Here is a 22,712-nt window from a genome sequence, read left to right on the forward strand (position 1 = left end):
GGTCTTTTTTGTATCTTGTTCATAATCTGTTCCAACTGCCCGTGCACGCGGTTATTTTTAGCCCCTTGTAGTTTCTTTGTATTTTGTGGCTCAAGGAGACGTTTGTCCAGGTGCAAGCACTGCAGCAGAGGGTCCCAGGTCCCAGCCTGTCTCATGCAGACTCCCTTCCCTTGGTTTAACCCAGGACTCACCAGTATGCCTGGACGTGTGCTTCTTGTCACAGCTCCAGGTGCACTGGAAGTACTTCTTTATAACAAAAGACCAGTTACTAGTTACACACAGTTCTATCCTTTCAAAAACACACCCTCCACTCTGAAAACTTACAAACTGAATGAATAGCCAGTAAACCCGTGAGAACACTAAGCTTATTACACCAATGAAAAATATAAACTTGAGCAGAATCTCCATATGACACGCCTAAAGGCGTTGGGTATGACTGAATTTGCAGTGATAGACAGGATCCAGGTCTCCGAGGCGAAACAGCCACCTCGTCCCTCCTCTCAAGGGGTTCCAGAGAGACCCACATGGCCCCGAATCCCCTCTGTGACAGAGGCTTCCTAGCAAAGCAAAGGTCCCAGATATTTATTATAAGTGAGCAGCTTCTCATCAGTCATAGAAGTCCTTTCCGTTTAGAAATAGCACAGCTCAGAGACCACTTTATCCTCTGCTAAGACGCTCCTCACTCTCCATGACTGTGTACATAGAATTTTTAAGGGGAGATGAATGTTTCAGCACAACACATAAAAATGTAAACTGAAAGGTTAGGAGAAGATGTAGAGTAGTACTAAAACCCGGAGAGGAAATTGGAGAGCGAGGGCACCTGAGCACGGGCCCGCTGCAATGTCGAATCACCTTGAGAAGAAGGGCGAGAGCCCTTGAAGGTCTGAGCAAGAAAGAACAGCACACACAAGCTGGCCGAGCCCACAGTCCTCTGGGCCAAGCAGATGGTATCCCAGAATATTGAGGAAATGTGAATGGGGAAAATACGGCTGAAACATGTCTTTTTAAATGTGTGATAGAGTTATATATGTGCTTCTTTGTTCATACCTTAAATAACCTTTCTAGCAGATCTAGTAATGACCATAATTTCTAGCAGTGATGAGTGTAAACCATATTTCAAGATGTCTGCAACAACTGATAAGGCGTGAAAATATCTGTGGTTTCCACTGGTGACACAGTCACGGGTCTTGTTAGTAGTACCCCCTGCTAAACCACTACTCTGGTTTCTTGCCTTCGTTCATAATTAAAGGAAATGTTCAGTTTCAGTGAGAGGTTAAGGACAGTGAAGATGCAACTTCTTTTCCATGCAAGTGCAGGGACCCCAGGATAAAAGCTCTTGCTCTAGAGCTCTTGCTGGCAGAGCCTCCAGGCTCTGAGAGTTTCATTTATGTTAAGTAAGGACTCAGTGCATATGAAAGTGCTTTGAGTTTTTCTTGGAAAGGTGGCCTGTGTACCTCTGGGACTGTGATTACCACTGTTAAGCTTTACCTGTGTAATAAGACAGTCCTACATATATAGTGATCGCCCATCCCAGAGATGCGATCCCAAGAACGTTTCAAAGTTACTTTGGTCCACTTGAATAGATAAACTTATAATGATGAAGAAGGAATAATCATATGTTCATGACAATATTTAATGTCATAATTTCGTTTTCTGCAAACATTTAAAATCATGTAGTATGTAAAATAATTGAGACTTAGAAATAAGACTTCTTCACTCACATGCCAAGAAACAATTACATTCAGAGGGTTCATATTCCGTCTTCAGCGTCAGCGTTTTCCTCTTCACTGGCTGGGCCACTTTTGACTCGTCCAAGGCAGTTTTCGAGAACACACCTTCTCACTCCCAAGTTGTTGGATGCACAGTACTTTTTGAACCAGAAAGCTGTCATCAGAAATCCTCTCCCTACACAGATGTGTTTGCATAACATTAAGAACCCTGGCGTCTCATTTGTTCTAGAGGCCTGTGTTTGTGATTTCTACACTGTGACCACCAACTAAGGAAATTGCTTAAAAATAAAAAGTGACCTTAACGGCTTGTTTGCAGTGACAGTAACACATGCAATTAAGAAGTCACAACTGCGGGAATAATGACTAAATCTTTGTTAAATGAATTTATTTTAACTGACTCTACCAGGTGACTTCTAGAAGCATCCCAAATGAGCAATGATCGAGTTTACTTGAGGCTAATGTGCCTTCCCCCAATTTTTGTTTCAAAGTAAAGTAACGGAGAGCGCCCTGTCTCCGTAATATACATTGCAAAGACTCAAATATGACCCCCTTCCCTGACGGTCTTTGGGAGGGGGTTTATATTCAGGCATAGACAATAGTTTGGAGGGTAAAAGAAGGAGCTAGGAATCAGAAAATGTCATTTCTTTTTTTTTTTTTTTTTTTTTTTCTGTGGTACGCGGGCCTCTCCCTGCTGTGGCCTCTCCTGTTGCGGAGCACAGGCTCCGGACGCGCAGGCGCAGCGGCCACGGCTCACGGGCCCAGCCGCTCCGCGGCACGTGGGATCTTCCCGGACCGGGGCACGAACCCGCGTCCCCTGCATCAGCAGGCGGACTCTCAACCACTGAGCCACCAGGGAAGCCCCAGAAAATGTCATTTCTAATGACAGTTTTCTATTCTTTGTTTATTCTGCTCAATGCCTGGCTACCTAACAATTAGAAGGTGGGCTCATGCTTGGTTATTCTCTGATTCTGTTATTCTCCATATAATAATTAGCACAAGCTCAGGTGTTAGCAAAAGTCCTCTTGGAAGTGGAGATCTCGTGTATGAGTTGAGTTTCCCGTTACCTGCTGTTTACACTTGTTAGGAAAACAGTAAGTTGTTTGTCGTGTATTTTGAGATCCTTGGATGAAGAACTTGGGAAATGAAGGTATTATTATGCTTAGTCATTTAACTCCAGAATTACTGGTTTTTTTCTGGGAGGATGAGTAAAGAAACAATGAACAAAATTTGTTTGTTGTTCATTATGGTCCTAATGCCATAAAGTCGTTTCCTGGCATAATAATTTCCAATAAACGTCTTCCTACCAGCAGGTTTTAAATGGGAGGGTCACATATAAGACATTTACCTTGCCATGTGCTGAGTGTGTGACATTCCATTACTGTGATTTCCTTTTACAGCTTGGCAATCCCAATAAATAAAAATGAGAAAATGCTCCGGTCACCCACCTCACCCCTCTCCGACGCATCTAAACACAAATACTCCGGCGAGGACCTGACTTCCCCCAGCAGGTCCAACAGCAATGGTTTGTTCACTTCCGCCTCGTCCAGCAAAAAGCATAAGGCTGAGAACCAGCTGCAGACCCATGGTGGAGACCTCACGGTACGCTGATGCTCTGCTGCCCCAGTTAAAACAAGAGTGAAAATGAGCACACCCTCTAGCCCAGCACAGTCTGAATACAGGCTTTTGTGTGTTTGTTTGTTTTTTAAATTGCAACTTCAGGAAAAGCCCCTGCTTTATTATTCCGAATAAATTTTCCCAGGTAAAATAAATGTCCGATAGTTTCTGGTACGCGGGAAGATATTGTTTGTTCAAGTCACAAGGAGGCCTTATTGACAGAAAGCTTGGCTGTATAAACAGCACAAGTTGAGAAAAGGTTTCATCTCCAAACGTATTAGACTGGGTGGCGTAAGATCAGGAACACCCACCTTGCGACATTGCAGGAGGTCTCGTTCCCATCGGAGGAGGTCGAGGAGGCCCACCTTGGTAAGGGGGCCCCGTTGGCGGTCCCTGCCCACATGGCAGCGTAGCGCCAGGAAGGTAACCTGGCACGCCTTGAGCTTGACCACCGTACTGGCCATGAGGCGGCATTGGGGGGTAGCTGTGGGATGCCTGGCTGCGGGGGGCATCATACCTCCATTTGGTCCAACGGGTGGATTACCAATGGGAGCCTGTCCTGGTCGAGGGAGATTACATCGATAACGTGGTGACCAGTGAGGTCCCGCAAAGCAGCCCTAAATGCTGGTCTGGGAAGACCTGGCAAAAGCAGCTGTGCTCTTCGCCTCTTGCACAGGCAGCTGCCGAAGAAACGGAGGAGGCATTTTAAGCCTCTTCTGCTTAGGAACACTCTTTGGAGGACTTCATTTCCCATCCTAACGTTAACTCGCCCAGGACAAAGTAAATTGGGGGCTTTGGACCAACCAATCTGTATATTTGAAAAGATTTCTTGCCCTGGGGCAGAGCTAAATCTGGGATTGGAGCCCAAGGCCAAAGTTGCAGGGCTCCCCGCCGCCCTCAGTGACCAATGTGGTGACCGTCGTGGGGCAGCTGCCGCCACCCCTCTTCCAGTGACTTTGTCAAGGGTGATTCCAACACCCTGTATTCCCCTGGGAACCCGGGTTCACCTCTAGCCTCAGAGCTTAGTCACCGTGTGACCTTGGGCCAGTTGCTTAACCTCTTGAGCCTGTTTCATTTGCAAAAACGGTGGTGATAAGATTTAAATGAGGCAGTACCAGTCTAAGGAGCCCAGCCGCTATGGACACCTGTGCAGCTAACACTGCATGTAAGTTCCTCTTTCCTGCCACCCTCCGTCTAACAGCAGGCAGCCCTGGACCATGCATCCTCCCAGTACATTATTTAATGCCAGACTCTCCCCTCTGTGCCTCTCAAAACCAGTGAGGCTTTGTGAGGCAGGGAGAAATGAGACTTGGCAATAGGACTCTGCAAAGAAAGTGGGGGGAGGCAGCATTTCATGCTTTATCCCATGAATTAAAGAGGCAAAAAAAGTTGGTAGATGGTCCGGCAAGAGCCTAAATCTTACTGAACCATCAGGAAATTAACCCCTTTATGCACCCTCATTTGGGAGCAATTATCTTTAGTTCCAGGATACAAGAATCTGAGAAGACCATGTTAGAAAAAACAATTAAAAGTTAACAATTCCAATTTTAAACCAAACACAACTTTTCTTTGCCTCTAGATCCTTCACTCACAAGCAACTATGATATGCAGAGACTCGTAAACCAATTATAGAGTTTATTGAGGCATTCTTTCACTGAACGGGTGTTTATCAAGGAAGTATTTATTGTGTCCCAGGCACTTTGCTACATAACAGAGATGCACTGATGATCTTAGGGTTCAGTCTCTGCCTGCAGGATAGCTTACAGTCTACCCGGGGAGAGCCACTTAGAGCAGAGCTCACACACATCCGTCATTTACTACCCTGCACGCCAGAAAGGAAACGCCCAGAGTCCTGGAGTCTCTCCTAACAAGGAGGCTTGATCTACGCATAAAATCGGTCCATATTTAAAGAAGCATCGATACATACTCCACTTTAATTACTTCAGAGGAATCCATTTGAATTTCCTAGCTAAAAAAAGGGGTGTTTGGCGACCCAGACCTTCAGCACACAAGAGGTGCTCTCTATAATGTCTGTATCTCCGGGAAAAAGGATGTTTCAGCTTTTCCCCCAGATCAAGAGTGTTCCTTCTTAAAACACATTTGAAATAATTTCTAGTGATTCCCTTTGGCTCTTCCCGTTCTTCACAGACAGCTGATGAGAACCGGTCAGTTGTGACCTGAGTGACCTCTTTTGTGAGGGATGATTATAGCTCAGTGGTTCTGAGAGCTGGGGTCCTGGGCCAGCATCACCTGGAACTTGTTAGGAATGCATGTTCTCAGGCTCTCCCCCAGACGTACTGAGTCAAAGATGCTGGCGGGGAGGCCCAGCTGGCTGTGTGTTAATGGTGATTCTGATGCAGTCAATTTGGAGAACCATGGGTCTAGCCAACTGGGAAGAGTAGGAGCCTGAATCCGAAGCCCCCGGCCTCCACCCGCAATAGCCGTCTGAGCTTGGGCGAGTTCAGGACCTGGATCTGCATGAGTGGGTACACCGAGAGTTCCCTTTTGATGTCGTGGGAATGACATTTGCCAAGGGATGTAAAAGCCCCCAGCTTGAGACCTGTAATGCAAGTATTTCTTCTTCTTTATTTCAACAAAGAAAGCACCATCAGCTCTAACCTGGAACACAGAACACAAGCGATTCTCTAACAGGTTGCTTCTTCAGCCAGGTGGCCAGTTTCTCAAATATGGGTGTGTTTGTTTGCTGTTTAGAAAGCGGCTCACAGCAATTCCGAAAACGTTCTCCACAAGTCACGGCCACAGACAGAGCCGTGGTCTCCAGGCTCCAACGGCCACAGGGACTGCAAGAGGCAGAAACTCATCTTCGATGACATGTAAGTGTGGAGTCTTGCTTGGCATGGTGAGGGCCAGACAGTGGGAGCGGGGAGATGGTTTAATATGCGTCTGATTCACAGTGTGGCCGTTTCTGCCTTGTGATCTGATCTGTTAAATGTCAAGTGTACCCCTGAGTCCTGGGGCACTTCTGAGTGAATAGAACAACCAGTGCTAACAGGGCTGCATCCAGGATGTCAGAAAACTAAGCTAAATGACATCAATGAGTCATATTTCTAAGCCCCCGCATTTGGGGTTGTATGCTACCAGAAAGAGAAGCATTTTTTGTTTTTTGTAAATTATAACAGGCAAAGAATAATAGTGATTCACTCCTGAAAGCTTTTTTTTTCCCTCTAAAATGCTGTAGTCTTTAGAAAAGTACAAACAGTTCTTAAACAGGAGAAAATATCATGTGTCATCCATCTCCCAATCCTAGCACTGGAACCCAAGTATTAGTTCCGTTCCCAGCATCAATTTAAGAGGAGGAGAAACAAAAGAAAATGAATAAATGTAACATCCTGGAGTGCTCTGGAGATGCTGAAAATGACAAATGAGAAATGATAAAATGATCCTGAAAATTATTTAGGCTCTTGGGGAAAAAATATGTGTCAAGGACAAGCCTGGAAGGTAGCAGGTGTGGTTTCAAGAGTCCGGCTTGAAGCCTCCTTTCAATTTTAGCTGTTCACCAAGCGTGCGGTGTGTGTCTGTTTGAGGCACGCCCTCAAATCCCCGGCGTGGAGCAGCGGGCTACAGTGAGAGGACACCCTGATCTCTGACTGTTGACCGTCCGGCCGAGGGGACAGACGGTAAGCCACGAACCTCACCCGAAGTCAGAAAATAAAATGGTGCTAAAACGTCTCTGAGCCCGAGCTTCCTAATCAGAAAAAGAGATCGTCATGACAGGCTCTTCTGAGATCCAGTGAGATGGTCTCTCCTGAGCATCATCACCTGGAGAATTGAAAGCTCGGCGCGGTGGTGATGTCTCTTCCACCCTCACCTCCCTCCCATCCTGCTTTCCAGTCCTAACTTCACCCAGAGTACAGGCGCGATCCGTTGACTCACCTCCAGGAAACAAGAATAATCCACATTCTTTGGTTCCTTTATCGAAGAACACGGTCCCAGATAATTGGATTTATGAAAGTGTTAAGGGTGGCCCGGGAGGACGTGTGTTTTCCTGCTCTTCCCACGGCTGCCGCAGCTGCCTTCAACCCCAAGCACGCTCTCTCCCGACCCTCAGCGTCTCCCCTTCCCCTCCTCGCCGCCGCTGCCCTGGGCATCAAGGGAGGTGGTAATTAATCCCCGGGGTGGGGGTGTGTGTAATGGGAGTACAATCAGGCAGTCAACTCCACATATAATTAGGGTTTGGTGGTGTACATAATTGTTAAAGGTAGCTCTAACCGTTTGCAAAAACAGGAGATTAGAATTGTGTTTAATGACAGTGTGGAAATTTGCATTCAGAAGATATAGGAATCTTTTGATTTTCATCTTAATTAAAGATGCTCTTCCTAATACTAAGAAGCAAATTGAAGATAAAGTAGTTATATGGATGGGTCAGCCTCCATATCGTTCAGGTTGCAACCCAGTTCTTTGAGGAATTAAAAACAGTTATACTTATCTTACAAATCATGTCTTTATAAGAATGGAAATGGGGCTTTAGACATCATTCAAAGCCCACCTGTCATTTTTACCCGTCCCAAAACTGCACTTATTCATCTCAAGAAGCTTGCAGAGGGGGAGGGATGGACTGGGAGTTTGGGGTTAGTAGATGCAAACTGTTATGTACAGAATGGAGAAACAACAAGGTCCTACTGTACAGCACAGGGGACTATAGTCAATGTCCTGAGATAAACCATAATGGAAAAGAATATAAATAAGAATACACATATATATATATATATATTTGTAACTGAGTCACATTGCTGTACAGCAGAAATTAACACAACATTGTAAATCAACTATACTTCAATAAAAAATAAATTTAAAAGGAAAAAAAGTTGCAGGTATTATAAAAGATCTGGACTCAGGGAGCAAAAAAAAAAAAAAGAAGGCAAAGCAGTCATAATCTACATGATCAAACACACATGCATTTGACAGTAAGGTACCCAAAGCATCACATGTATCAAGGGCATGGTGTTTAAACACACACGTGTATGGGATATTAAAATGTAAGGAATTTTCCAGTGTATGGACCAGAAAGCTAAGTCTGAAACAGCAACAACTAAGTGGTCGTACGTCTACCTGCAGTGTCTTGGACTGTTTACAAGAGGAAATGTTTCTCAATCTGCTGGGCCTGCAGCTAATATAATTTTGTCCCTATCTGTATCAACCAAGAGACTGTTATCATTCGTTCTTCCCATTAGCAATGTGTATAATTTTGCTGGCTGACAGCTACAATACAGTGTTTCTCCCTTTATGGATAAAGATACAATAGAATAAAAAAAGCACTCTTTCATATCCATCATCTACAGAGAGAGACATCTTCCAGTTGCCACGTGTCCCAATTGATTTGAAATCCATGACAGTAAGAAAAACATGCAACTCAAACAGCCGCTTAGCTGCTGAACTGAGAAAGTCGTGGGAAGATTCTTCAAGCTTGAAAAGCAAAAACAGGCATTGTCTCTTCATTGGAACAATAAAAATATGTCCGTTAAGAGATCACTGGGGGGACTTCCCTGGTGGCACAGTGGTTAAGACTCCATGCTCCCAATGCAGGGGGCCCAGGTTTGATCCCTGGTCAGGGAACTAGATCCCACCTGTATGCTGCAACTTTGAGTTCACATGCCACAACTGAGGTGCCTGCCTGCCACAACTAAGACCGGTGCAACCAAATAAATAAATAAATACTTTTTAAAATAATAATAATAATAATAATAAAGAGATCACTGAGCTAGGAAGTCACCTAAAAGTATGTAAAGTGTCTCCCAGGTTCAGTTGGTGTGTCCTGAGGTCCAGTGGTAGGAGCAGGGGTATATGATTGATTCATTCTCAGTTATTAATTGAGGGAAGATGGAGGCACATGGGTGGCCTCTCCAGGAAGCTTCCCTGGGACCACAAACTTAGCCACCTCCTGCTCCCTCTGTGCTCTGCACCAGCTTCAAGGACCATGACCTGGCTCCTGTCATTTTCCTTGACTTCTCCTCACTAGAGGTGTCAACAGGCAGTGACATTACCAAAGAGAGGCCACCAGAAGGAAAGAAAGAACTAGAGAATTAGCAGCGGAATGATTTAGAGTTGATGGAAATCCAGTTATAGCGCCCCAATGAGTAACAGATGACATCCTGTCATGTAACTTTTTTTTTTTTTTTTTTTTTGCGGTACGCGGGCCTCTCACCGCTGTGGCCTCTCCCGTTGCGGAGCACAGGCTCCGGACGCGCAGGCGCAGCGGCCACGGCTCACGGGCCCAGCCGCTCCGCGGCACGTGGGATCTTCCCGGACCGGGGCACGAACGCGCGTCCCCTGCATCGGCAGGCGGACTCGCAACCACTGCGCCACCAGGGAAGCCCAGCCAAACTTCTGTTTAAAAAAAATCTGTAAGGATTTATGTCCATGAGTGACAGCACCTGATTCAACGCAAAGCCTAGAAATGGATCTTATTAGTGCAGAGCCGTGAGCTGTAAATTCCTTGGTGTCATAGTTAGTGACAGGGGAGTGCTTGGCGCTGGAAAATCCAGGGAACAATTGTGTCACGAAGTCCTCGGTACAGACGTCGGAGCAGAGCTGAGTGGTGAAATGCTTGGCCTGTCTTCCCACGTGCCATATTGCCGTGCCGGGGAGCCAGAGAACCCCGGGTGCCAGCCCTGCCTGCTGTTTCCAGAAGGATGTGCTGTCTCTTGCCCACATGTCACAAGGAAGAGTCAGTCACGATCATCACCTTCAGCCACACCACCAAACGTCCCATCTGTCCCCGTGGCACCGATACCAGGAGCCCAGCGACTTAAACCTCCCTACGCCGAGAAAAGACTCCCCCGCCACGCGGCGCAGAAGCCCTGGCTTGTGAGACGTGGCTGGCGGGGCAGGAAGAGCGAGTCGGCATCTGTGATATAATGACCCTCAGCAGCCTCGTAGCTAAAAGGATTTTGATTTTACAGAGGGTGGAAGATCCCCGTACGTGAAAGGCCAGATGATTGAGTGAGAGGACACGGACTGAAATCCTCGAGTAGGTGATGTTACATCGAGGCCGGGCGCGCCCACGGAGGGCCTGCTGTGGCCGTTCTTCCTCTCCTGAGGGGTTCCCCTTCCCAGTCCCTTCAAAGCTGGACCCCACCTTTCCTGATACACCATTCATGTGCCTTTCTGTTCTTCATATGGAGTTTTTTCACTTATGAAACCCCTCTCAGCCAGGTTTTTATTTTTTTCTAACCAAAACAGAAAGAAAGAGGAAAAAAGGACTTGGCTGGGGGTGTTGGGAGGGCAGGAGTTGGGGACAAGGCCTTTTAGATCTCCCTGATTGAAATCTGAGCTCTCTCTGATCATTTTAAGGGCTTGTAAAATGATTTTATCTTTTTGGTTTAATTTTTTTTTATCAGTCGTTTTTTCTACAGTTATCATGGTTTATTTTTTTTTATTTATTTATCTTTGGCTGCGTTGGGTCTTCGTTGCTGCACGCGGGCTTTCTCTAGTTGCGGTGAGCGGGGGCTACTCTTCGTTGCGGTGCGCGGGCTTCTCAATGCAGTGGCTTCTCTTGTCGTGGAGCACGGGCTCTAGGCACGCGGGCTTCAGTAGTTGTGGCTCGCGGGCTCTAGAGCGCAGGCTCAGTAGTTGTGGCGCACGGGCTTAGTTGCTCTGCGGCATGTGGCATCTTCCCGGACTAGGGCTCAAACCCGTGTCCCCTGCATCGGCAGGCGGATTCTTAACCACTGCGCCACCAGGGAAGTCCTTTTTTAATTTTTGATTTTATATTGGAGTATAGTTGGTTTACAATGTTGTGTTAGTTTCAGGTGTACAGCAAAGTGATTTAGTTATACATATTCATATATCCTTTTTCAGATTCTTTTCTCATATAGTTTATTACAGAGTAATGAGTAGAGTCCCCTGTGCTATATAGTAGGTCCTTATCGATTATCTGTTGTATATATAGGAGTGTGTATATGTTAATCCCAAGCTCCTAATTTATCCCTCCCCCCCTTCCCCTTTGGTAGCCGTAAGTTTGTTTTCTAAGTCTGTGAGTCTGTTTCTGTTTCGTAAATAAATCCATTTGTTAAATATCACACCCAGAGAAGAACAACAATCAAACTGATGTGTTTCCATTTCGATAGAAAGTTACTTATGCTCACGTGACAAAAACCTACCATTTAGCCCGTGTGTCCTGGAAAGCACATGCCGTTTTCTATGTGAGGCCGAGAGAGGAGCCCCCTGCAAGAGCCTGTGGCCTATAGGAGATGCAATGAGTGATTGCTTATGCTTCTGAGAAGCCAGGGACTCGGGGGTCCCAGCCAACATCAAGGGTGTAGAAACAAAAGCTGCATTTGAATCCTTGCTGCTGAAAGCAGTCTTCCTGCTTCCTGCGGGAGGCACTCGTAAAGCCAACGGCAGCACCGGGGTCCCTGGCTGTGCAGTGCCCTCGTCAACAACATTCACTTACTCAGCGCGTGAAAAACACTTACCTCACTTCTTACGCGTTCTTCTTGGTAAAGAAAGTACCTCACAGCTTGGGCCACAGTAACAGCTCGGGGACTTATTAAATGACAAGCTGACGGGCTATCAGATGACGAATTCATTTGGATTTTGTCTGATTTGGATTTCAACTTCCCTAAGAAAATGATCTCCGCTTCTGCTGTGCCAAGGAACCCGTTTGTTCAGACACGCTGAGTTCACCATCTCTGCCAGTTTTCACAAAACAGGCTGGTTTTGCTGAGGAGGTGCATTTCACAGAGGTAGGAATCACAGAAAGCAGCCTGCCAGCCTCTCCGCGGGAGAGCGTTCAACTCCATCTCAGCCACAAAGGAGAACGAAGAGCGAGGTTGCTCTCATACGCCGGTGCCAGGAGAAATTTTAGGGTAGCTCAGCCCCCGCCGCTGCTTAGAACTAAGGTGGCTCCTGTGTAGGTGGGGGCAACAGGAGATGAGGAGGACGCGTTCCCTCCGGAGCAAGCGCTCCCATTTTTTTTGCCGCTGAGAGCTCTTGTGACAGAGATACACATGGCTCGGCTTTGGCTTTTGGATCACTCAAGCCCAGTTTCTGAAGAGCCCCAGAGACACGGTTAGTTTAGATGCATGATGTTGAACTGTACTTTTCTTAGCGTTGCTCATGTATCATCATCAGATACCATCGCTGTGAGAAACGATGTGAAGAACGTTAGGATCACAATGAAAAGCAAAACTCTGAAGTTTTCCATGTGAAAGAAAAGAAAGAAGATTCCATGAAAAATGAGCTTGAAAAAAAAAAAAAAATGAGCTTGAAGGCTGCCATCATTAGATTCATTTCAGTGCCTGTGCCGTGTTATATTCTGTAACTGCCACGATGGTGACAGCAATTTTACTTTCCTGCTGACTTGAAGGTCACTATCGGAGTGAGGCCTTCATGACAGCACGTGTCCACTGCCTTGCCGGACCATCTAGGTGACATCCCATCATCCCATTGCCTTTATAATGAGCTGATCTAGGAGTGTGGCTCTAGAAATCCCCTGAAAGGAAAAAAAAATGGGCCAATCATCAGGCAATCTTCAGTGACTCAGTGTAATAAGCCCTCCATTAGATGCAAAGATGAGAATTCTTACGTGATCCTAAACAGGCCCTGATAGTACATTTCTTCAGCGTCTCAGGTTAATGTTGTAGCTGCTGTGATGTAGTCAGAAAATAGATGTGTTACTTACCCACCTACACTATAGTGAGCGTCTGTGACTCAGCCTCTATCTCGGGTTTAAAGAATACATTTACGCGCTGCAGGTAAAAACAGCATTGATTAAGGTACCCGTATTAGGAATTAGGCGCCACTGCCACCCAGGGGTAACTAAGAAGGCTGACGGATGCCTTCGCTTGTTACCAAAGTAATTCTTTCGGGAAAACGAAATGCATTTGAAAAAAATGATGATCCGTTAGTGACGAGGTCTACAAAAAACAGGGCAAGAGAAAAATGACCAAATTCCTATACTGGAGTGTGGGACAGATAATGATGTGGAGAATTTCAGGTTGCCATGGAGATGTTCTCTGGCTCATTGGTTTCGAGGCTGCACCCCATCAGAAGTCAACCCCCTCGCTCTCTCTTCGAAACTCAAAATATGAATGCAAGCGGGGGTGTGTGTGTGTCATTTCTCTTCTACTGTGTACCTAAAACTACAAGGTGGGGAAGATCAAAGAGATCTACAACAGGGCCCCCGCTGAAAATGGTCCAGCTGCCAAGTTGCATACATGCAATGACTGTAGCCCAGGACAGCTCAGAAGGTAATTAAATGCCTGGAAGTGAAGTGTAAACAAGAAGTGGTATCTGAGATCAGGAAAGACATAGCTGATCGTGGACCCAAATTACCAAGAAGGCCTTATGGCCTAAGCATTTGAGGGACAGGTAACATCTGGCTCATCATAAGCACTTAATGAATGAGCAGAGAGGTGAGTGTTCCAGGAAGGACGGAAAGGGTGAGCAGAGCCTCTAAGACAGTGATGGCATGTCATCCAGACAGCGAGGACACCGCTCTGGCTGTAGTTGAGGGACTTGGTGAGTAAGTGGTATGGTTAAGAGGGTTAGGCAAGATTACTGGAGACCTGAACTGCGATTGGATCTCACAGGCCCTGGAGATGGATTTTAGGTCTGTGAGTAGGATGGTGATATAATGAAAGCCACGATTTACAAACATTGGTCAAAGGTTAAAGCTCAGAATAGACTGGATGGGGGTGAAACTAGAGGCCAGGAGAGGTGATGAAAGCCTAGACTTGGTGGATATGGTCTTTGGAGAAAGAAAGGGATGTTTACAGGGGAGCAGTCATAGCATTTGATAACAGTGGGGGAGAGATGGATGGAGATGCCTGAACTCTTGTCCTGAACAAATAGGCTCCAGGACCCCATCTGAAGCTCAGGAGTCAGATCTGGGTTTGGGCAGAGGTAGGTCTGGTCTTCTGCTTTGGGGCATTCAGCAAAAGGACACACGAAAGGTATTGCAGAGGATTTTTAAGGCATGAAACTCTTCTGCATGATACTATAATGGTGGATACGTGTCATTATACATTTCTCAAAACTCACAGAATGTGCAACGCCAAGAGTGAACCCAAATGTGAACTGTGGACGCTGGGTGATGATGATCTGTCAGTTTAGGCTGATCGATTGTAACAAACGTGCTGCTCTGGTGGGGATGTTGGCAGTGAGGAAGGTCCTGCACATGCAGGAGCACAAGGTACACAGGAACTTTTCGTACTTTCCACTTCATTTTGCTCTGAGCCTACAACTGCTCAGAAAAATTAAGTCAGTCCATTAAACAACAAAAACAAGAACAAAAATCATGTAAATTGCCACAGTCGGCATCAAGGACCCCACAGATAGCCAGTATGTGTTCAAAGGTCCATATGTGGACAAAGAAGAATAAACCATGGGGAATGTCAACTAAAACGCCATTCACATAGAAGAAGCGTGAACATTGAGGAAATAAACTGGAGCAAGAAGAGCCGATCAGAGCAGGGCCTTCCTTTGAAGGAAAAACCTCAGGCCTCACCCACCAATGAAGACCCATCATGATGAATGAAAGAGTCCAGGCCTGCGTGGCAGGAAAAATGGTGAAGGGCTCATGATGGAGAAACAGAGTTTCATTATGCACTTTAGGGAAATCCTGCAGCCATGTTCCTCATGTCTTTGTTGGAAAAGTTAAAAATTCCCAGCACGTTACCACAGTACTGACAATATTTTATGCAGAAGAAGAGACAGAAAACCAAGGTCTTTTTCTTGCTTCTGTGATTTGTGACTCAAAATTAAGTATTTGCTTTGATCCTGCTTTGTTTATTTGTTTAATTGATTAAAACCATTCAACTGAGGATTATAGTTTTGGATGGTAATGTCATTGACATGGTATGTGTGATTTTTCTAAGCCTTTTGACCCTTTAGGGTAAAAGGATGCTCTGACTACCTATTACTGCGTTGGGGAAAAGACCCCTTAGCTGAAAGAAGGGAGTTCAAAATAAGTGTGTTAAATAGGTTAAACAGTTCATGATTAATATTGCTACTTACATCTTATCTCCCATTCAGGGGGTCCTGGCTTATGGTGTGTACATGAATAGGTCAAGTTTATTGATTACATAAAGACCCATAATGCAAAACAAGTTTATGCTGATGGTACCTAATGTATGTAGATTTTTTAAAAATCTATCCATTGAAGCATTTAAAGTTACTGTCTGATGAGCAGTTTAGTGTAACTTGGGGTCATGTCACACACTCAGATCCATCTCTGGATGAATTCCCTTCATCTCCCAGCAGAGTCAGTGCTGGCCAGGGTTATTGTTTTAATAATGCCCATGTCTGGTGTTAATGTTTACCAGCCAGTTAATCAGAAGTAGAGAGAATACATGCCATGTTTGCATTGTGACAAGGAAGACATCATTTTACAATTAACTTTATTACAACTGGAATGTAATCATATAGCAGCACCTCTTTTCATTTTTCATTGCAAAGCTTTAAAATAATTAGATATAGAGATACAAGCAACTTTGGGTACCATTTATGCGTACAAACAACACTGATTTTCATAAGGGTACAGAAATATACTCACCTGAACATATCCATACAATTATTATGAGGTATCTTTGCCATCTTTACATTAAAAAGGGATTGTTTTGTGTAAATAACCTGTGAAATAAGATTTTGCACTTGTTTTCTTAACCGTGCGATAAAAAATCTGTTTCGCAAATTAGGTACTGGGGATCCATGTTAAAAATCACTGTAAATGTATATATTTATTTGCATATATTGAGTGTGTTTTGAGTTGCTAACTTAAGAGAAGTATAATCGTAGTCTTTTACACATAGGCTATAGTGGTTCGGAAATGCAAAAAAAAAAAAGAAAAATACTTTGATTCCGTCTTAAGAAGAGTCTTGAAATTGTGTGTCAAGTGTGAGCAAAGGAAAGAATATTTTCAAAAATCTTGCACTTGCACAGTGATGACATTTCATATCACTCTCTCCTCATAGGCCACGCAGTGCAGATTATTTTATGCAAGAAGCTAAGCGAATGAAGCATAAAGCAGATGCAATGGTAAGACCTTTTCTCTCCAGATCCGTTCCTCCAAATGACGTTTGTACCACAGCTTCATCACTGGGGCAGCATAGCTGGGGTCATTATAAAATCTATTACAAGGATGGCTGGGTCTGTTAAAGGCAAAAATGTTTATATAATCCAGTGCTCATCGCCCAATAAATTATGACCTCAACCAATAATGTCTGACTGGGAGGAAGCCCTGGATAAACTAATATTTCAGTTTAGACCTAAAGTTTGAATAGGAACCAGAGGCAATGGAGTCAGTGGGTGGTAATAGTTTTTTTCCTTAAAAAAAAAACCAACACCCAAGTTTGCATATTTCTCCCTTGTTAGCCTGGCCGACGCTTGGCTTGGTCCCAGGATCAAATCCCTTCTCAAAAAGACTTGTGTTCTTCGTATGTACCTGCCAGAATGAATTTTTCCTATGAATCTGGACAACCCAGAAACTATTTCACTGCACATAAGACCCTGAAGTTGTATGATTTGATGTTTTCAGAGAGTAACTTTTCTGACTTGGATAATCTATTTGAGAAAGCTTAAAGCCTTCAGGCAAGAGTTAGAAAACTTCTGGTTTTTTCTAAAAGGGATCATATGGTTGTTCTGTCAGAAGATCGCATCCAAAGGGTGTCTTTCCTATCTCGTAATTCTAGTTCTACTCCCCTCCAGTGCTCATAAGTGAAATCAGGGCGCTGGAGGCGAGTAAGGCATTTCAAATGACCTTCAGAGTATTATTCCAGGGTTGAAGATGTCTAAACCATAACTGTACCCCACCCCCCAATGCTACTGCTGTTACCCACCAAGCATTTATTTATATGAAGCTAACTGCCTAGGTCCACTGGTGTACAGAGAAATAACCACGGGGTGTCAGAAAATACAGAAGGGAAGGCTTCCCTGGTGGCGCAGGGGTTGAGAGTCCGCCTGCCGATGCAGGGGACGTGGGTTTGTGCCCCGGTCTGGGAAGATCCCACGTGCCGCGGAGCAACTAAGCCCGTGAGCCATGGCTGCTGCGCCTGCGCGTCCGGAGCCTGTGCTCCGCAACGGGAGAGGCCACAACAGTGAGAGGCCCGCGTACCAAAAAAAATAAAACAAAACAGAAGGGAAATAGGAGGTAGAGTTTTTGTCTTCACAGTCCCACAGTCTGATGGAGAGTTCTGGTCACCCGAAGAAACCTATGCATGGTCACATTGAATTTTAAAGCAGAATGAAATTTCCTGCCGGAATCATCCAAGGTTTACCAGGCTTCCTCAGTCAGTGTCGTCCTGCCCAACCTGGCCTTTCCCAGCGATACTCTGCTCCAGCCATGTTGGCCCCCTGCCGCCTGACTCGTGCCAGCTGGCAGGTCTTTGCACCTGCAGAGCCTCACACTCACACACTCACAACCTCTCACACATGCACACTCTCACTTGCACGCACTCCCACACCTTCAGTGTCCTCCCCCAATTCAGCCAAGTCATACCAAATTCAGCCATCATACAACCAGATCATTGCTTCCCAGTTTCCTCCCCAGCCTCCCTGTAGCCCCATCACTTGCTCCCTTCCTGCCCTCCCTTTGGCATTGGACTCCTTGCTTTGCATTCGGTTAGTTAATCACAGACTACCTTGCACTTTGAGCTATCTTGCGAGTGCACATTTTTTCTCTCCAAATATAAGTTCCTGGAAGGAGCTTTTGTGTGTCAAGTACAGACCACACAGAATCAGGTGCTTTAGCAAATACGTATTGAAAGAAATGACTTCCTTAATCTGAAAGCGTTGCCAAGAAATATTGCTCTATAGCCTCTTAGGGTTATAAGCTGTTTAAAATTTTGACTTGCTAATGCTGGAGAATTCTGCTCTACATTTCCCTTTCCTGAGGTGTCATGAATAATGAGAGGTTTTTTAAGAGGCAAGACTTAGATCAGTAGTTAAAGACTATCTGTGTAATTCTGTTTTGATTGATGGGGGAATGTTTGAAAACTGCGGAGATGATGCAATTCAAATTTAGAATGTGTCATTATCCACCGAGAGGAAGAATGTATGGACCCGTGCACGAACCTGATGTGTACGTTTAGCTTTATGAGAACCTAAGAACGTAAAGCTGACTCTTGGTTATCCTCACTGATATGGGTAAAGATTAACATAAATTTAGGTACCTCCTATAATCCCAAAAGGTCTTTTTTTAATTTATTTTCAGCGTTGTGTCCTTCAAGCTGAAATCATGCCTTGAGCTTTAACCTCCTCTAGCCCTTTCTCTCCTCACCCTCACCCTTAGGGTGATGTTCTAACTGCTAATAAAACAACTAAAAAATACATACTTAAAGGAAGGCATGGAGATGTAAATGTCACAAATAGTGTAAAAGATAATAAGGAAGGCCTTAAACCATCAAACTGAGAGTATACCCCAAAAGTGTGAAAACTCTTACACGGAGGCAAGGCCTATGAACGTAGGTATATATTTAGCACGGCAGTGAGGACCAAGGAGCGAAGTTGACAAACCCATTAGGAGTTGGAAAGAGGGCAACAGAAATGAAAGCAACCGTGAGGTTCTGCACAATTCTGATTGGCAGCTGTGATGTGGATTTGGTATAATTCCGTATAACCATTTACTCACTTACCCTAAACCAGTAGCAATTTGCGAAAATACCTAGAGAAGGTATTACCCTATTTCTCTCTTCTCTCAGCTCCATTCACAGGAGTTTGGAACTTCAGAGTCGGGTTTCTCAAAGTGTATAGATTATTGACAATGCTGTTTGAAAAACTATTCCTAAGGAAGACACTGTATTCACTCTCTTGATCAGGTGGAAAAGTTTGGAAAGGCTCTGAACTATGCTGAAGCAGCCTTGTCATTCATTGAATGTGGAAATGCAATGGAGCAGGGCCCAATGGAGTCCAAATCTCCTTATACAATGTATTCAGAAACAGTTGAGCTCATCAGGTAAGCGCTGCGTTTTCTTGCTTGGGGGCAGGGGTTGGGGGTGGAGGGAAGAATGTATATAAATGCTGTGAACATAGAAAAGAATGTCAGCTACCAAGAACCAATGTTCATCCCCCAAATAAGAATGGACAGTCTTGCAAGACGTTTTTGCAGAGCCTGCCTCCTTCGCTCTCTGTGTGAGTGCCGGGGGGTGGGGGTGGGGGCGGTAGCTCCTCTGACCCCACTGGCTGCAGAAAGGAAGCGGAGGGAGATGTGAGATGTCTACTTCACCCAGCTGGGAAGTGGCAGAATTTGAATTCACTACATCTCCATGCTGCTTTTTTTTTTTTTTTTTAAATCTGATCCAGATTCATATAATCTAAATCCTAACTTCATCAGTAAATGATTCAGGAGTATTTAATGAAAGGAAAGAAGATTCAAGGGGATTTTAGGAAAGGAAATCCATCCTAGGACGCGCTATCTGAAAAGGTGCTGGCGTTGTTCTGGTCTCAGACTTGGACGTGAGCGCCATCCGCCGGCCTGGGTTAAGGCCTGTAGCGTGCGCAGAAGCAGGGTTTCCGACGGGGGCACAGCAAGGACTTGGGTGGGAGACTCTCTGTCTTCCATGATGGCAACATGGGAAGGCACATCCTTAATGTCTCTTTAATGAACCATTAAGGGAATTTCATCCATTAACACTACTGAGAACCTTTGTCATATGTTTTATGTCTTTAGGTGGTTCAACTGCTTGGGATAATGTCTAATATCCATTATGTGAAATAATCCTTCCCAAAACTAACTTTAAGAGACTTTTCTAATTCTGGAATTCCAGGCAACCTAAGAGTAAATATGGTTTACCATGTCTCACCATTACAGATGGAAGATTTCTAGTCATCCTAAATTTAACCTTCTTGGTATACATTGGCCCAGGTTTGCTCCTTGGTACTTTATACTATTCTCCTTCAGGAAATAGGAAAGGATGACAGCCTTTGACTTTGTCATCCCAGTATCAAGAACACATCATCTTCAAAAAGCACTTCTCAAGAATGTTTTGCAAGTTAACACTGTCCAACAATTTTTCTTATTAAAATATTTCTATTACACCAATGTATGGGTGATTCCTTCATACTATTTTCTTACATGGTACAGCATTTTGGGCAGTGAAGAAAAGAAATTGCCATCGTAAAAAAAAAAAAAAAAAAAACTTAAAATGACTTTAAGAGATCCTAGATTCTCACATTTCTCCCTCAGAATAAGGCACAGACTCAGATGCCCACAAGCAGGCATGGAAGGATATGGGTGGAAGTGGACAGGCACAAAGCCATAATGTGTTCTAGAATGTGAGTGCCTCAAACAGAGGGATGTTTTTGGTTTTTGTTTGATCTGTTCATTTATGTGGTCATAATCCCTGGAAAAGATCTTAGAACATAGTATGTACTCAGTGAATATTTGAGGAATGAACAAATAAGCAAGTCAGGGCCTCTGGTGAACTGCATAGCCTGCCTAAAGGCATTCAAACTTTAAAAAACAAACAAATAAATCGAAACAATGATAAAAGCCTGATGTCAAATAAACTGGAGGTGCTGATGTGCATACCCGCTCTACACCAGAGATGGGACCTTGCGTGGGTGGAAAACACAATCGATTTTCTAGATGATTGAATAGAATCCCATAAGCTACTCCAAAAACTAAGATAAAAAAGATTTTTTCTTCTCTGAGTTAGAAAACAGCATTAATATAGCACTTGAATCTGCATGTTGCTCACCAGGTTTGAGACTCCCCTCCCCCACTGAGAGACACTCGGGAGCTGGGAGCACTCCCAAGGAGGATCATGCCACAGGTACCCAGCTTAGGATGTGCTCTTTGTCCCAGTAGGCAAGAGAACTCCTTTCTCCACCAAAGGACGCCAAGTGACTGGGGGACACTGGCCAGTGGAACCCTGCCACCACAGATCAAAATTGCACCACAGAGCCTCTGAAAATTAAATTGTAAATGGAACCACAGCCCACAGAAGTAGGTTATGACTTGCCTGCTAAACCTAAACAAGGTGACTTCCTTTTAAAAGAAAAGATTTAAACAGGACCCAGGTGTCTCCTAACATAATAGCCAAGATGTCCAAGATACAATAGAAACTCACTCATCATACGAAGAAACAAGAAAACCACAACTGAGATGAGAAAAGACAATCAGTTGACCCCAATAACCAGGATGAATCAGATGTTGGAATTATCTGACAAGGATTTTAAAGCAGCCATCATAAAAATGCTTCAACAAAAAATTACAGATTCTCTTGAAACAAACAAAAAGTTAAAGTCTCAGCAAAGAAATAGAAGTTGTTTTGAAAAAGAACCAATGGAAATTAAAGAACCTAGAAATATAACAAATAAAAATCTCACTGGAGGGGTTCAGTAGTAGAGTAGAGATGACAGAGGATAGAATCAATGAACTTGAGAACAGAAAATAGAATTTACCCCCCAATCGGAGCAACAGAGAGAAAACAGACTGAAAAAAAAAAAAAAAAAAAGGTGGATAGAGCTTCAAGCACAATGACAGTAGAACCTCCATGTCATTACTGGGGTCCCAGTAGGAGAGGGAGAGAATGGAACTGAAAGATACTTTGAAAAAGTAGTGGCTGAAACTTGCCAAATTTGGCAAAAGACATAAACCTACAGATTCAAGAAGTGGAGAAAAACCCAAACAGCATAAACAGCCAAAGCAATGCATGCCAAGGTGCATCAAAACTACATTTCTGAAAACTAAAAACAAAGGAAAAAAATAACGAGTGGAATGACACATTACCCATAGGGGGACACCAGTTCAGATAACAGCTGACTTCTTATCTGAAACCATGGAAGCCGGAAGAGAGTGGCACAACATTTTTTAAATGCTGAAAGAAAAAACCTTGTCAAACTGTGAACTCTAGATTCAGTGAGACTTCATTCTTCAGGAATAAAGAGGAAATAAAAACATTCTCAGACTAAGGAAAATGAAAAGACTTTGTTTCTAACAGACCTACCTTTAAAGGTTGGCTAAAGGAAGTTTCTCAAACAGAAAGGAAGTGACAAAAGAAGGAATCTTGGACCAACAGGAGGGAAGGAAAAACAACATAAGAGCAGAACTATGGGTACATGCAATAAACTATCCTCCTCATGAGTTTTATAAATCATAGTTGATGATTGAAACAAAAATTATACCACCATGTGATGCTCAAGACAATGTTATTTAAAAGCAGTGACATGGAAGTAAGGCTTCAACTCTTCAAGCAAAGTAGAAAATATTGATACCAATAAATTGTGATGAGTCACATATGTATCTTGTAATACCCGGAGAAACCACTATGAAAACTAAGCAAAGAGATACACTCAAAAACACTAAAGGGGGCTTCCCTGGTGGCGCAGTGGTTGAGAATCCGCCTGCCGATGCAGGGGACTCGGGTTCGTGCCCTGGTCCGGGAAGATCCCACATGCCGCGGAGCG

At 44.3% G+C, this 22,712-nt stretch overlaps 1 protein-coding gene across 7 annotated transcripts in view; it reads left to right on the forward strand.

The window, feature by feature from the left end:
* AFF3 (ALF transcription elongation factor 3) overlaps window positions 1–22,712 on the forward strand; it is a 565,510-nt gene that overhangs the window by 529,510 nt on the left and 13,288 nt on the right. For all 7 annotated transcript variants that reach the window (XM_067007120.1, XM_067007122.1, XM_067007124.1 and 4 more), the window contains 4 exons: window positions 3,128–3,329; window positions 6,057–6,178; window positions 16,280–16,343; window positions 19,121–19,257. In XM_067007120.1, coding sequence (XP_066863221.1) covers window positions 3,128–3,329; window positions 6,057–6,178; window positions 16,280–16,343; window positions 19,121–19,257 — 525 coding nt within the window. The remainder of the gene's footprint in view (window positions 1–3,127; window positions 3,330–6,056; window positions 6,179–16,279; window positions 16,344–19,120; window positions 19,258–22,712) is intronic.

The sequence above is a fragment of the Kogia breviceps genome, chromosome 11 (assembly GCF_026419965.1).
Source record: "Kogia breviceps isolate mKogBre1 chromosome 11, mKogBre1 haplotype 1, whole genome shotgun sequence".
Classification (NCBI taxonomy): domain Eukaryota; kingdom Metazoa; phylum Chordata; class Mammalia; order Artiodactyla; family Physeteridae; genus Kogia; species Kogia breviceps.